The sequence below is a fragment of the Neovison vison genome, chromosome 7, assembly GCF_020171115.1.
Source record: "Neovison vison isolate M4711 chromosome 7, ASM_NN_V1, whole genome shotgun sequence".
NCBI lineage: Eukaryota > Metazoa > Chordata > Mammalia > Carnivora > Mustelidae > Neogale > Neogale vison.
Window position 1 is genome coordinate 61,168 of NC_058097.1, and position 14,320 is coordinate 75,487.

Genomic DNA, 14,320 nt, shown 5'->3' on the forward strand with positions numbered 1-14,320 from the left:
GGAAAGCAGCCGAGCCCCTTCCTCTCTCACGGGCCTCTTTCTCTTGACGAAGTATCTTGAGCACCTTCCTTGCAGTCTTCACTGTTACATCATGAGCAGGACTGGACTGTGGGTGAACCAACCCCCTGCTGCTGGACACAAAAGGTGTTTCCAGAAAGTGTTTGTAGACCAGTTTTGGGGCCTGGCTTTGGTATAGATTAAAACACACACTGCATTCAGGGCTCAAGAAAGTTCTCTGGTCTCTGGGATTTAGGGAGAACCTCACCCTTCCCATGATGTGACAGAGCACTCCCTCTCGGCCTTCCCCCAGAGAGGAAGGTGATGGGAAACCCTGGAGGCCATGATAGAGGTGGAGGCCTTTGTTTTCTGGGGGGCAGAGAAGAACAGGACAGTGCTGACATCTGGGCCAGACCACAGGCATTGTCCCAAAGCCTGTCTGTCCCCTGTGCTCTTAACCTACTTTCCATTGGTTTGGCAGCTCTTTGCCCATGGGACACCTTCCAGTAAGAGGACTCCCAAGATACCTCAGAAGCTGGGGTTGGTGGTGGAAGGTCTGCACGCCAACAAGACCCTCCAGCAGGTCAGTGTGGTACTTATAAGGGCCGGGTTCGTTGCGTCCAAGCATTCTAGGGTCCCTCACCTCCTGTCCTTCTAGGGTACCCACTCTGGACACCACATGAAGGTGCTGATGTTCCCTCATGCCCACTTTGGTCCCAGGAGGCAAAAGAGAGACTGGGTTGTCCCTCCCATCTCCATCCCAGAGAATGACAGAGGCCCGTACCCCAAAACGGTGGCTCAGGTATTGCAAAGGGAGAGCTCTGGTTTTGTTCTGGGGTTCCCCATGGAGAGGGGTTGGCACTGGTCTGGGGTCCTTCTTGACCCTTCTGCTTCTGTGTTGTCTTCAGGTCAAGTCGAACAAGAACAAGGAAATCCAGGTTTTCTATAGCATCACGGGCAGGGGCGCTGACGAGCCTCCGTGTGGCATGTTCATCATGGACAGAGAAACAGGGTGGCTCAAGGTCACGGGGCCCCTGGACAGAGAGCAGGAATCCCACTATGTTGTGAGTGTCTTCTACGTGGCCTCAGGGGTGGGGAGCTGGCGGCAAGGCAGCCCTCTCATTCTCTAGGTGTTTCAGACAGCCCGTGGATTTCTGAAGTTACGCCTGAGACCATATTTGAGCCCCTGTTACATTCCAGGTGCAGGAGCGTGAAGAGTGGGGAGGCAGGCAGAGCAGGGGAAGGAATCAGGGACTCAAAGTGAAGAATGAGTTCTGCTGTAGCCGGGGTGTGGTCGTGACCCCCTCAGCCTCCCTGTGCTGTTGGGTTAGCATGCGTGAAGCCCTTTGAACGGTATCTAGTTCTGGGTGAGTTCTCAGCACCTGTTCGCTGAGCACCCTTGAAACACAGCTCTCTGGGGTGTTCAGTCCAGAAGACTCTCGACCACACCCCTCGGAGGGAAACCGAGACCCAAACAAAGCCTCAGGTTGCTCTCCTCTAAAGGACACTGCCCTCTTTGGGGGTCTGAGTTCCCAGGCAGGCCCCCCTTCTGCGCTGGGAAGGGAGGGTGGGCACAGGCGGCAGAAGTCAAATGCCGAGTCCTCGTGGCCCCACCTAGCTGCATGGGAGGCCCAGCTGAGGCACCTTCAGTGGGAAAGGGAGAGGGCGGGTGGGATGATGGCTGGCACTGGGTCCTGAGCCTCGCCGGGAGAAAAATCCCGAGGAGACACAGACGCAGCCTTCCCGGGCATCCCCGGGGCTGGAGAGCGAGCTGCTTTCCCAGACTCGTGAGCACTGAAATGCGAGACTAAGGTAGAAAGGGGCTGTCCCTGCAATGGGCCTTCTGTGGGACAGGTGCCCACTGGCCAGCGTGGCTCCCACGTGCCTCTGCTGCATCTCTATTGCTTTCCAGCTGTTCCTTCATGCTGTGTCTTCAACTGGGAATGCTGTGGAGGACCCGATGGAGACTGTGATCACAGTGACAGACCAGAACGACAACATGCCGGAGTTCACCCAGGCAGTCTTTGAGGGGTCCGTGATGGAAGGAGCCTACCCAGGTTAATTGGAACAATGCAGGGGTTTGGTGACACACGGCAAGAATAATAGGAAAAATGTAAAGAACCTGGGAAATCGAAGTACCAAAAGACCAGGGCGCCTTCCCAGCGACCCGCACCCCGGGTTCCCGTGCAGGACGGACCCCACTTGGAGATTAGAACGGGCAGATCAAGGACTGCCCAGACTTCTTTTTTTTGGGGGGGGGGTAATGTTCGAGCAACAGAGACGCTGTCAGGCTTCCTCAAGAGAGCTGGACCTGGGGAGGGCTACAGGCGGAGAGCACCCTAAGGGGGGGGCCAACAAGGGTCATAGAGCAAGAAGGTCCTTCTGCGCCCAGAAGTCCAAGAGACTCCCAGTGGTCACCTCAGTTCCGTCTCTATGTCCCGTCTGCCTTTGCTGGTTCTGCATCTCTCTAACTGCTGCCTGGACAGAGCCCCCCTCACCGTGTGGCCGGTCCCATCTCAGACTTCCCTCCACATCCCTTCTGTGTCAGTTTCCTCTTCTCCCTGAGGACTGTCCCACGTATTTCCCAACCCGTGGTCTTGCAAGCAAGAACCTGACTTGATCCAGGGGACACTCTGGCTCCAGCTGGCTCTTACTGCCCACTGAAGAGTTAGACCTCCAGATATGACTGTAGGCGATGCTGACAGCCTCTGTGCCCACGGCTTTCAACCTGACATTGTGGGAATGTTGAGGTCCTCATTCTCTGGGACTATAGACAAATGAAACCAAAAGTCACAGGTATTTCACGTGAAAGGACATTGTGATGGATGCTTTCTTCTCCCCCCCCCCCAGGCCACCAGTAGCTGCCACTAAAGCGTCTTCCTCTTTCCCCCTTTCTTGTCTATCTTGGTGCTGCCTTGCCCTCCAACAAACCCCAGCTCCCCCACCAGCACCAGCTGCCCCCAATCACCCTGTGAGGTCCACATGTGTTTCAGGGGACCGCAGTAGACCACACTTGGGCAACGAGGACACACCTTTGTCCACCCCTCACGCTTCTCTCCATCTGGCTCGTGTGCTTGGCTCCAGCTGCGGCCGTGAGGCCAGTGTCCAGACAGGAGGGGCTCCCTGACCATGACTGGGGAGGAGGGAGGGCAGGGAGGCAAGAGAAGAGCTGCAAAGTTGAGAGCCGAAACAGCCCCTCCTCCTCCCCTCAAGCTCTTGACAGAACGGCAGCACCTGAGGGACAAGGGTCCCACGATGACAGCCGTGTCAGAAGACACCCGAAGGAGAGGCCAACCAGGAAACAGACTCTTCACTCAGGAGAACAGCCAGAGGGTCCCCGGAGGGGAGGGAGGCTGGGGGCTGGGGAACCCGGCGATGGGGAGGAAGATGGGCGTGTGTCCTGATGAGCATCAGCTGAGGGGGCAGTGAGGACTCACTACCTCGTAAACTTGAAACTAATATTACGCCATATGTTAACCAACTGGAATTTAAAATAAAAACTTAGATGAAATTTAAAAATTGTTCAAAAGACGCCCAGGAGTGCCTGGCTGCCTCAGCCCACGGAGTAAAGCAGCTCTCGCCCTCGGGCCTCGGGGTCATGAGGTCGAGCCCCACACTGGGTGTAGACATTATGTAAAAAAAAATTAAATAAATGTTTAAAAACAAAAATAATAAATACGACAATTTTTAAAGATGCCCTAAGGACCTATAGAAAAAGTAAACAAATCACCTGGAATTTATTGTAATAATTTGGTGAATTATTTGAACTAGAACTTACATCCCTTGATAAGAGTTTTATCACCTGTTTAGTGAAGAGACTAAAAAAGGAACACATTTAATTTGGGGTTTCTATATGAACTTGTACCGCACGGCCGATACAACACAGTTACCCGCTGAGGTTACCAACTCGTCTCCTCTCTGTCCTCACAGGAACATCCGTGATGCAAATCACAGCAACAGACGCGGACGACCACGAGAACACACACAACGCAGACATTGCCTACGCCATCCTCAGCCAGGACCCTTCCCTGCCTCACCCCAACATGTTCGCCATCAACCGGGACACGGGAGTCATCTCTGTGCTCACTACTGGGCTGGACCAACAGGTCAGGGGGCCTCGGGGGCCTCGGGGGCCTTGGGGGCAGCAGTTACGTGTCCATGAGCCCCAGTCACTAAGCCATGGGCAGCAGCCCGTCAGAACCAACACCAGCGCACCAGCCAGAACACGTTCCCAGCCAGTCGGAACTGAGGGCTGGCCAATTAGAACATGAGCCAACCAATCAGAAGAGGCATTTATCAGGGGCACCTGGGGGGCTCCGTGGTGAAGCGTCTGCCTTCGGCTCAGGTCATGATCCAGGGGTCCTGGGATCGAGTCCCGCATCGAGCTCCCTGCTCAGCGGGGAGCCTGCTTCTCCCTCTCTCTCTGCCACTTCCCCTGCTTGTGCTCGCTCTCTGTCAAATAAATAAATAAAATCTTTTTAAAACAGAAGAAAAGAAAAGAAAGAAGAGGCGTCCATGGGCTGGTGCAGGCAGGCTGGCTTTGGGCCCCAGCGTAGTCACTGGGGCAAATTACAGATGTGATCGACAAGACACCTGCTGGAACCAGTGAAATGAAATGACTCTGTTTCCCACAAACCTAGATCACATTCTCTGGTGAAAATAGAAATGTACTGGCATCATGCCCCCATAAGCACTAGCCCCATAAATGCCTAGTGCTGGGGATTATATTGACAGATCCCAGTCCTGGAAACTTTCCTCCTGGGTCAGCTTTGGAAGGGAATCATCTGACTCGCGCACAGTGAGCTTCTGTGCGTGGGGAGCCAAGGAGAAGGCAGGGACTTTGGTCTCTCTCGAGTGACCTGGAAGCCGGTCACTTCCTAGAAGGGAGGGCCCTCCAGATTCGCTGCCTCTGCTGTCCCGTATTGACTCCCAAGGTGCCACCGGGTGGATCCAAACCTGCCTTGAGAACCCCAGGACTGACTGCCGCGTGCCTGTCCACAGAGCGTGCCTGCGTACACCCTGACGGTCCAGGCTGCCGACCTCCACGGGGACGGCCTACGCTCCACAACAACAGCCGTGATCACAGTCACCCAGAGCAACCCCAGCCCTCCCGTCTTCAGCCCCACTCAGGTGAGTCCTGGCAGAGCCAGCGGGTACATCGTGACCTGTGTGTCGCTGTGTGGGCAGCAGTGTCGGGATTCAGACCGTAGCCTGGCGCCAGCTTAGAACCCTCCCCATCTTCGGGTCACACTCTCCTGGGCCAAGGGCAGCCCGCTCGGCCGGCAGCGACCTGGAAGGCGGAGTCCATGACGCAGGCGACATGGGACTGCCCTGCAGCCTGGGAAGGGGCTCTGCCTCTGGCTGGGAGCCCCCTGGATCTCATGGGGTAAGAATGCAGAGCCCCTAGGCCCAGAGGGCAGGAACTGGTTAAGCCGCTGCCTTCAGCTCAGGTCATGATCTCAGGGTCCTGGGATCAAGCCCCGCATCGGGCTCTCTGCTCAGCGGGGAGCCTGCTTCCCCCTCTCTCTCTGCCTGCCTCTCTGCCTGCTTGTGATCTCTCTCTCTGTCAAATGAATAAACAAAATCTTAAAAAAAGAAAGAAAGAAAGAAACAGGAGGGTTTTGGGATGCAGCTGAGCCATATGAGGGGTGGGAAGCAGGGTCTGGAAACTGTTAGGAGTCAGGCCACCTCGTCTCTCTGTCCCACTTTCTGCCGGTCCTCAGTTCTCCCTCTGCAGCCAGACTTGGTCTCCCCGGGCTTATCTGCACACTCACCGTGTCCCTTCCTCCACGGACATTTCCTTATCAGCCACCTGTAGCCCTGTCCTGTGCCAGGTGGAGTCATGTGGCTGCATCCCCTGCAGCTGAAACGAGAGGAGGCTGTAGGAATTCTGCCATCACCCGAACAGTCGTGACCAGTGAAGCCGGCCTTGCTCCCGAGGGACTGGGGTCAGAGGCTCGCTGGAGCCTGGCAGCTGTCTCAGTGGGAGCTCCCCTGCCAGTCACACAGGCCACACTTAACTGCAGAGACTCTGGAGACGGAGTCGGAAGGGACCTGACAGGGAGAGGCAGGGGACAGGCGGGAGGAGCCGCTCCAGGCCCCACTTCCTGCTAGGCCCCACGACTGTGGCTGCCCCTGGGAACAGAGTCCAGGGTGGCTGCCCTTGGCCCCGGGCACCCATGCCCCTCAGCTGATGCCCACCTGGGACCTGAGCTGCCGGAGCCTGGGCATAGTGGGGTCAGCTTTCCGGCCCCTTGACTCCAGGGTGAAGACAGACACCCAGCTGTCAGAGCCCCGTTCCCTACGTCTGGAGCCCGCAGCGGGGCCTTTGCTGGCAGTTGGCTCTAGCCAACAGATGCCGCCTGAAGAGGGGATCCTCCACTGTGGCCCCTCCTGCTGGAGAACCGTGGACTCAGTGAGGCCAGCCCAGGCTGTGGGTTTCCCGAGTCCCCACACGGGACACCAGGGACGAGGGCCTCTGTCTTTCCCTTGCAGTACGTGGGCCAGGTGTTTGAGAACAAGGTGGGCGCCGGGATAGTGAGGCTAAAAGTGAAGGACGCAGACACCCCGGGCTCCCCCGCATGGAAGGTGGTGTTCTCCATCCTGAATGACAGAGCCGGCCTCTTCACTGTCACCACGGACCCCAAGACCAATGACGGCCTTTTGAAAACAGCCAAGGTGGGTGTGAGTTCCAAGGAGGGGGTTGCCATGACCCCGTAGTTCTGGGACAGGCATGGAGCACACACTACGCTCTTCACCCAGGAGAGCAGCTGCCCAGGGAGGGCTTCCTGCTGCGCCAGGGGTCCTCTCTGGTCCTTGTTGGTCCTTGTGTCCCTCTGGCTGCACCATCGCCCCGGACCAACCTCAGAAGTGCTGCCTAAGTAACTGTTTTCTCCCAGAAAAATACCAACCGGGGATGATTCCATAGAGCTTAACTGGGACATGTGTCTTCACTTGGGTTCCCCCCAAAGTGGGAGGGACCCTGGGGGTGCTGAGGAGGGTCGGATGGGACGGGAAGTGGGGAAAGAAGAGGGTTCTCACAAGCCAAGGGCTCAGGCCCCCGGCTCCTTCTGAGCAATGCCCTGGCATCGTCTCATCTGCGACGCACGTCTGCCTTCGCTTGGCCTGGAAGCTGCTGGTTGACTCCTGCAGGCAGGAAGCCAGGTCCCTTCAGAGTGGGCAGGGGGGCCTGGAACCATCTGCAGACCTAAGATGAACGATCAGAGAGAGACACGAGAAGATGGCTGGCAGGGAGGGCATCATGGGGGAAGGGGAACCTTAAGGACCTTAGGAACCTCTGCTGGGCTGAGGGGTTTTTCTCAGGAGGCTGGGGGTGGGGAGCATAGGCACTTGGCTGCTATTTGTTCCAAATGGGCTTTTTTGGCCCCAGAATCCTGGGACACTTAGAATAAACACGGAGAAGGCCAAAGGCAGCATTTGGACTGACCTGGGGGACAGAAAGACTAAAATTCAAGAATTCCACCACGGGAACATCCCAGGACACTTACATACCCATCTGCAACTTACCTGGTGCCGGGGAGTGAGCGGACCCCTGGGAATCACCACATGCCTGGCTGGGGCCGGGCCTCCATCAGATGGGCCCAGTTCCAGCTGACCCCTGGCCCAGCCATCTGGGGATCCTCTCGGAGAATTCTGCTCAGGGCCCACTAGCCCCTCACAAGTCTGAGGATAAAAAACAGCAACCACAAGGTCTCAGTAAGTGCTGCAGGCTGTTTATGTCCTCACGCTCAATTTTTACACCAGCTCCAGCAGGGAAGTTGCTGCAATCACAGACGTTTGATGGTGGGTAAACTGAGGCATGGAGAAGCAAGGTCACCTGCTTGGGCTGCGCTGCCAACGGCAGAGCTGAGATCTCAACCAGAGTCTGCCTCTCCATGGCTCTGCTAAGTGTGAAGTCCCTGTGAGCCGGCTCAGCGTGGAGGGCTCTCGACCACGGCCACTCCTGTCCTGCCATCCCAGGCAGTGACCTGCCCTCGGGACAGGCCAGGGGCACAGGCCAGGGCCTGTGCTCTCTTGCAGGCCAGCCAAGTCCCCAGAACCTGACCCCCCTCTGCTGTGTTCCTCAGGGCTTGGATTTTGAGGCCACGCAGCGATACATCCTCTACGTGACAGCGGCAAACAGCGTGCCCTTGGCACCATCTCTCCCCACAGCCACAGCAACTGTCACTGTGGACGTGCTGGACATGAACGAGGCCCCTGTCTTTGTGCCCCCGATAAAGACGGTGGAAGTGCCCAAGGATGTGGTTGTGGGCCAGGAAATCACATCATACAGGGCCCGGGACCCAGATAGCCTCCAGGGTCAGAGAATCAGGTAAGACCAGGGATGCAACATGGCCTGCTGCCCTCGCTCAGGGCTGCTCAAGGCACCCAGGGCTGAAATCCAGCCACATCTCTGGAGAACGAGCCAGAGGAAGACTTAAATTTCTCAGCACCTGATCGGAAGGGTGGTTGAGGGACACACACATGGTCCCAGCCCTCTAGGAATGGGGGTTTATGCATTTCAGGTACCAGATGTGGGACAGCCCAAGCCATTGGCTGGACATCAACTCAGAAACAGGTGTCATTTCCACTCGAGCCAGTCTGCACAACGATGACATGGAGAACCACACATTTTTGGCCATTGTCATAGCTGTGGACGATGGTAAGGGCCTGAAGGTTTCCCTCCACCACAACAACACTCTGGTCCGTGCTAAGCTCCACGTTGGGGCTAAGCTGTGTGTACACCCTGTCGACTCGTGTCCACCAGAAACTCGGGAGGACCCACCCTACTGTCTCACCTGTTTCATCCATGAAAACACAGACTTGAGGACATGAAATGATCCAACCAGCATCTCAGGGGGCGAGAAAGGACTTGAGCAAGGCTGTCTGCGCCTCGGAGCGGAATCACTCCAGGGGTCCAGCCTGGTCGCTCCATCACAGTGAAGGGCACCGGGGGCCACAGCACCATCAGCACGGGAAGGAGAGGAGCAAGTCTGCCCCCAGACACCCTAGAGGACAAAGTGCACACATGCGGTGCTGTCTCACACGCTCGCCCCTCGGACAGATGTCCATTTCCATGCCCACAGGCGACGCTCAGATTCACACAGAGCACACAGGCTCACACACACACACACACTCGGTCATACACACTCACACGCATTGTCACACTCACATACGCACTCGCAGAACACCGTGCTCAGATGACCTTACCTGGGACCACCAGCTCCTGGCAGACGGTGCCAGACCCAGACCCAGGCCTGAGGACCCAGGGAGGACTCAGGGTTCGGTGGAGAAGCTGCGTTTGCGGTTAGATTAGAGGTAAATGGTAAGATAAGCAGACTCTCTCCCGGGTGGCTCAGCGAGCCAGTGAGAGGCCCATGGGAAGGGACACCAGAGGGACACTGACCTCATGAGACAGCATCTAAGCTGGAGGAAACACGGCAGCTCGCGCATCTGTGGTGTCTGACCTCTTCCATCTCGCTCCTTCCATAGGGCAACCTCCTGCCACAGGCACCGGGACGCTTCTCCTCACTTTCTCGGACCCAGATGGCCCAACAGCAGACTCGCACTGCCTTTCCACCTGCCAGAGGGGATCAGAGCTCCCAGCTGTGAGTACAGGGCACCAGGACCTTCCACTGAAACATGGGGCACTGACTCCATGTGTTAACACTCACACTGCAAATGTTTTTATCATTTTTAAGTGTTTTCATATTTTACTGTAACTTTGTTTTGACTCCAAAGATGGGCTATTTAAATACTTCTCATGATAACCTTCTGGTAGGTAAGGGTCTTGAAGAAGCTCCTCTTTATTCTAATTTGCCTAGAAACTTTGTCATCTTCTCATTAGAGAAGTGTCCAGAGTCTGCAAGGTCCTGGCGATCTTCCTGGTCCTCAGAAAGGGCTGACGGTCTCAGGTGTCCTGTGAAAGGGGCAGGGACCCGAAACACTGCCGTTCTGTCTGCGTGGGTACGGGATTGGGAGGAAGGCCCGAGAGAGGCCCTGGAAGGAACTGTGACCACTCCCTCTCCCACCCCCTCTCCCAACCACTGAGTTCTCTCCTGGGCCAGAGACTGTCATGTCTCTAGGAAGGGAGTTACAGGGGCAAGAGCTAAGCCTGTCCACAAGTGCTCATCCCAGAGGTGGCCACTAGTGTAGTCTCCTGTGCATCATTCTAGAAAATACCCTAACACAGAGCTTCCCTGTGCCCCCTCTAGAAAATGGGATAATACCAGTGACGTCATGAAGCTGTCGTGAGGAATAAGGGAGCAAATCTTTGCACTGTAGTAGAAGCTGAGCACACACAGGGTCACACTGTGGACACCCAGGCCGCCACACTCATCTCCGCCTCCTCGCCACCCCAGGACACTGTTCGGTTTACACACAGATGGGCCTCGGTCTTTTTCATGGACTGCAGGACATGCTGGCCCTTGACAAGGGCTCATTGACTTAATTGTCCCCAGGGCAGACAGTCTGGTTTTCTTGTCTCCTGTACCCGTGGGTGTTTGCAAAAACAGGGGTGAGCGTCTGTTCCCGGTTCTCTCCTATAAAGGTAAACCCACCCACACATCACATGCCTGTAAATCTCAAATAGGTGTTTCTTAATCACCTCCAGAGTAGGCGAGGCCTGCACACTTCCACCTTTGCTGCCAGGGTCCCCTTCCCTGCCTTGGACGGGTCTGTGGCGTGACCTCCACGTGGTCCCTGCTCACTACCCAGGAGTCAGAAAATGCACTTGGACAGGAAGAAAACAGCTCCCATCCCCGGAGCAGCATAACCGGCCGACCAAGACAAGACGGTGGTGCCGACCTTCCCAGATTTTAGGCGGAACAGCTGCCCTTCACCACTTACCTTACCTAAAGCGTCCCACGTGTACTCTGGGTGCTCGGCAGCCCCTGTCCTCCCGACGCCGTCGTCCAGGCCCGAACCCGGCGGCGTGCAGAGCCTCCCTGGGCCGGGGGCGAGGGCGGACCCGCATCTCAGCGGGGGAGGAGAGGTCACCGAGGCACCAGCGCCTGGTCTCTCGGGGCAGCCAGACCGGCAAAGCCCACCCGGCCCTCTGCGGGGCCGCCGTGGAAACCCTAACTGCCCCGGGGAAGGGGAGGAGCAAACAAAACACAAAACGGAGCTCTGGGAGTCGTGGTGCGCAGTCCGACCCCCGCGCGCGGGCGACCTCCCGGCGCTGCGCCCGCGGCCCCGACCGACCCCGCCCCCCACGGACCGCCCAGCCCCGCCCCAAGCCCCACCCCCCGCAGGTGCCCTCAACTCCACTTCCGGCCCTGGGAGGAGCCTCCGCGGCCCCCGCAGGTGTGTGCGCCCCTGTCGCCCCCACCCCCATCCTGCAGCGAAGCCCTTGAGACACCGCAGGAGAACCCCGAGGTGGAGCCGCCCTCCCCGCCAGAGGGACGCGCCCCGCAACCCGGGTCTGGTCGGACGCGTGGCTCTTCGGCCCTGGGAGGGGCCAGGCGCCGGCCAAGGGCGGGCGCGGGGAGGTGTCTGCGCCCCGGGACCAGCTCCCGCTCGGGGTGGGGGGACGGATGCGGGCCGCTCCGAGACTGCGGGCGCTCCAGCGACACCTGGGCTCCTCGGAGGTAGGGGGCTAGGCCCGGCCGGGGGCTCCTGGCTCGTCAGCAGCGGCCGGGGGCTAAGGTCCCGGGTGGCCCTGGAGCGGGCGGGCGGACAGAGAGCTGGACCCCGGGAGAACCAGCACCCCGGGGCTGGCCACCCACTGCTGGGACCCGCTAGAAGGAGGCCCTCTGTGCGGAGACGCCCTTCATTGCCTGGGTGGCGGGGAGGGGGCCCCGGTAGGAGTTAGTGTGGGGCGGTGAGGGGCTGGCCGGCCTTGTTTATCCACTGTTTTCCAGCGTGTCCGCCGCACAGCCTTCCACGGCTGACTCAGCAGCTCCTGGGCACCGCCCCCCACCCCACCTCCAGGGTCCAGCAGCCGGCTGTTGACTCTAGGCCTGCTGTCTCCAGGCCACTGTGGACACAAGGCTGGACCCTACGTGCTTACTCCTGTCCCTCTCTTGCGGCACAGGGCAGAGGTATGGAGCCGAGCAGCAGCCCACTGACCACGCACGTACTGGACACCACCTCAGGGCTTCCGGCCCAGGGCCTCTGCCTCTGTCTGTCCAGGCTTGAGGACCAGGGCCAGCACTGGACCGACCTGAGGAAAAGGTAGGCTTGAGGTCTGGGCAGGACCTGAGCCCAGCCAGGGGACAAGAAGAACGCAGCCAGCCAGTGAGTGTGGGCACTGAGGTCAGCTGGTGTTGCTGACCACTGGGCTATGGTCCCCTCGGCCTCACACACCCAGCGCCTCTCCTTGAGGGCAGGGCTGGCTCAGGCCCAAGGTGTAACCTAAGGGCCTCCTTGTCACCGGTTAACAGATAACTTGTGCCAGGCCACACGCTGGGCCCTTTACTTCTCTTCTTACTCTCACTCCAGCCCCAGGGCAGGCCCTATAACTACCCCTTTTATAGATGGGGAAACTGAGGCAGCAAGAGGCAAGTAAACACCGGCATCCCATGCCTCACCTGGCAGCCCTGGGCGGCAGCCCCAGGCTCAGGTTCTGCGGGGGCGGGCCCAGGACTGCCCCTGTGAGCCTCTGGAAGGAGGCAGGCTCCCACTGCTGGTGGGAGTCTGTGGCCCCAGAGGGTGAGAGCCTGAGGGCATGCAGCCCATCCCCCGCCCTTCACCAACACTGGGCGTCCGGGTCCCATCCGAGAGGCCATCCGAGAGGCCCGCTCAGGTCCTTAAAGAATCCTTGGAGTCCCCTGGAGAGTCACAGAGACCCATTCCCAACCCCCAACAAACTGGTACAGGACAGAAACTTGAAATCACAGCTGGTGGGAACGATGCCAGAGCTCTCCAGAGGTGATGGGGGAGGGGGGCACAAATCAGTAAGCAGAGAAACAGGCCCTCAGAGCCCCCCACTGGACATTCTGCAGTACAAACAGGCCACCGTACGGCTGGGGTATGGCTGTAGTCACTGGTCCAGAAAAGCCATACACACTGTATTAAATGAAAAGTACAAGTTATCAAACAATATGTAAAATACAATCCATTTTAGCGTATTTTTGCAAGTTTACAAATAAGCATAGTTATGTGTAGAGAAATTCCAGAAAAAATACATGCCAGTATAAAGGGATTGTTGCTTATAAAATAGGTTTTTTTACTTTTCTGCTTCTCTGTATTGGAGTTCTGTCTAAAAAGACAGTGCAGTGTCCCTGAGCTGCTCCAGAGCCCCAGGCCCCGGACTGTGTCCTGCTCCGGGGGTGTCCGAGGCCACTGGCCATGCAGACCCCAGAGAGCCAGGCAGGGGGAACTCCTCCCCAATGCCTCCCTCCTTTCTCCCCAGCTACACCAACTCGGACGGCCGCTGCCCGGGGCTCCTGCCGCCAGGCCCGATGAAAGCAGGCACCTACAAGCTGTCCTTTGACACCGAGGGCTACTGGAAGGAGAGGGGCCAGGAGAGCTTCTACCCGTACGTGGAGGTGAGCTGATCCCCAGCTTCCTGCAGGGGGAGGCTGCTCCCACCCCTCCCACCTCTCCCAGAGTGGGAACAGTGAGCTCACCTGCTTTGAACTCCCAGAAGAAAGGTGTCCAGGGCCTTGACCACAACACACCCGTCCCTGCCCTGTCCCCGGGGAAGGCTGTGGGTGCAGGGCCGTAAGTGACTCAGCCCCTGAAGACAAAGGCGCTCAGCTGACGGTGTCCACCATAGATCCTTTGGGTTCCTCAAGCCAATGGCTCTCCCTGGAGAGGATTTAGCCCCATCGCAGCCCTGGCCAGGTTTCCACTCTCCATGAGCTCCAGCTGGCTCCTGGGGCTCCAGCCCAAGGTCCGGGCTGCCAGGGTGCTGCATACGGGCCCCTCACTCTCTTCTGGTGCCTTCTCTGCTTCCCAGGTGGTTTTCAGCATCACCAACGAGACCCACAGATTCCACGTGCCCCTGCTGCTGAGCCCATGGTCCTACACCACGTATCGGGGGAGCTAGCAGCCAAGCCATCGCCTGCTTGGCCTGTGAGCATCGATGCCATCCTGACAGCTCCCTGAGGCACCCCAAGAGAAGGCAGCAGTTCCCCTCCCTGAGGGGAATCTGACCCGCCCTCTCCAGTAGCAGCTGAGTCTCAGGCTCAATAAAGTCAGCACCAGCATGGCTAAGGCCACGGCAGTTCCTGGGCTCTGTGAGTCCTGCCCGGGCCCTGAGGTGGGGAGGTGGGCAGGGTAAGTACAGACTGACGCACAGCAAGGAAGGGGGTGGTCAGGGTACCATGGGCCCAGGAGGTGCCTCTCCTGCACACAGAAAGGCAGCGGGACACAGAGC

At 58.2% G+C, this 14,320-nt stretch overlaps 2 protein-coding genes across 2 annotated transcripts; both read left to right on the forward strand.

Moving 5' to 3' along the window:
• Nucleotides 1-608: 608 nt before the first annotated feature.
• On the forward strand, nt 609-11,351 carry LOC122914642 (cadherin-1-like). The gene is made up of 10 exons (XM_044261253.1): nt 609-799; nt 906-1,061; nt 1,910-2,054; nt 3,928-4,103; nt 4,999-5,127; nt 6,493-6,675; nt 8,085-8,329; nt 8,523-8,659; nt 9,490-9,605; nt 10,857-11,351. The coding sequence occupies exons 1-10, from the start codon at nt 677-679 to the stop codon at nt 11,349-11,351; spliced, it is 1,905 nt and encodes a 634-aa protein (XP_044117188.1). The 5' UTR covers nt 609-676.
• Nucleotides 11,352-11,478: 127 nt separating this feature from the next.
• LOC122911110 (5-hydroxyisourate hydrolase-like) lies at nt 11,479-13,990 on the forward strand. The gene is made up of 4 exons (XM_044255499.1): nt 11,479-11,585; nt 12,032-12,171; nt 13,352-13,487; nt 13,901-13,990. The coding sequence occupies exons 1-4, from the start codon at nt 11,532-11,534 to the stop codon at nt 13,988-13,990; spliced, it is 420 nt and encodes a 139-aa protein (XP_044111434.1). The 5' UTR covers nt 11,479-11,531.
• The last annotated feature ends 330 nt before the right edge of the window (nt 13,991-14,320 follow it).

Bases quoted from the DNA above. Each gene is read 5' to 3' on its own strand.
- LOC122914642 (XM_044261253.1), top strand. From the start codon at position 677: ATGAAGGTGCTGATGTTCCCTCATGCCCACTTTGGTCCCAGGAGGCAA. The intron at 2,055-3,927 runs GTTAATTGGAAC...CTGTCCTCACAG, and splicing joins GATGGAAGGAGCCTACCCAG to GAACATCCGTGATGCAAATC. The intron at 6,676-8,084 runs GTGGGTGTGAGT...TGTGTTCCTCAG, and splicing joins GCCTTTTGAAAACAGCCAAG to GGCTTGGATTTTGAGGCCAC.
- LOC122911110 (XM_044255499.1), top strand. From the start codon at position 11,532: ATGCGGGCCGCTCCGAGACTGCGGGCGCTCCAGCGACACCTGGGCTCC. The intron at 11,586-12,031 runs GTAGGGGGCTAG...CTTGCGGCACAG, and splicing joins GACACCTGGGCTCCTCGGAG to GGCAGAGGTATGGAGCCGAG. The intron at 12,172-13,351 runs GTAGGCTTGAGG...CTTTCTCCCCAG, and splicing joins TGGACCGACCTGAGGAAAAG to CTACACCAACTCGGACGGCC.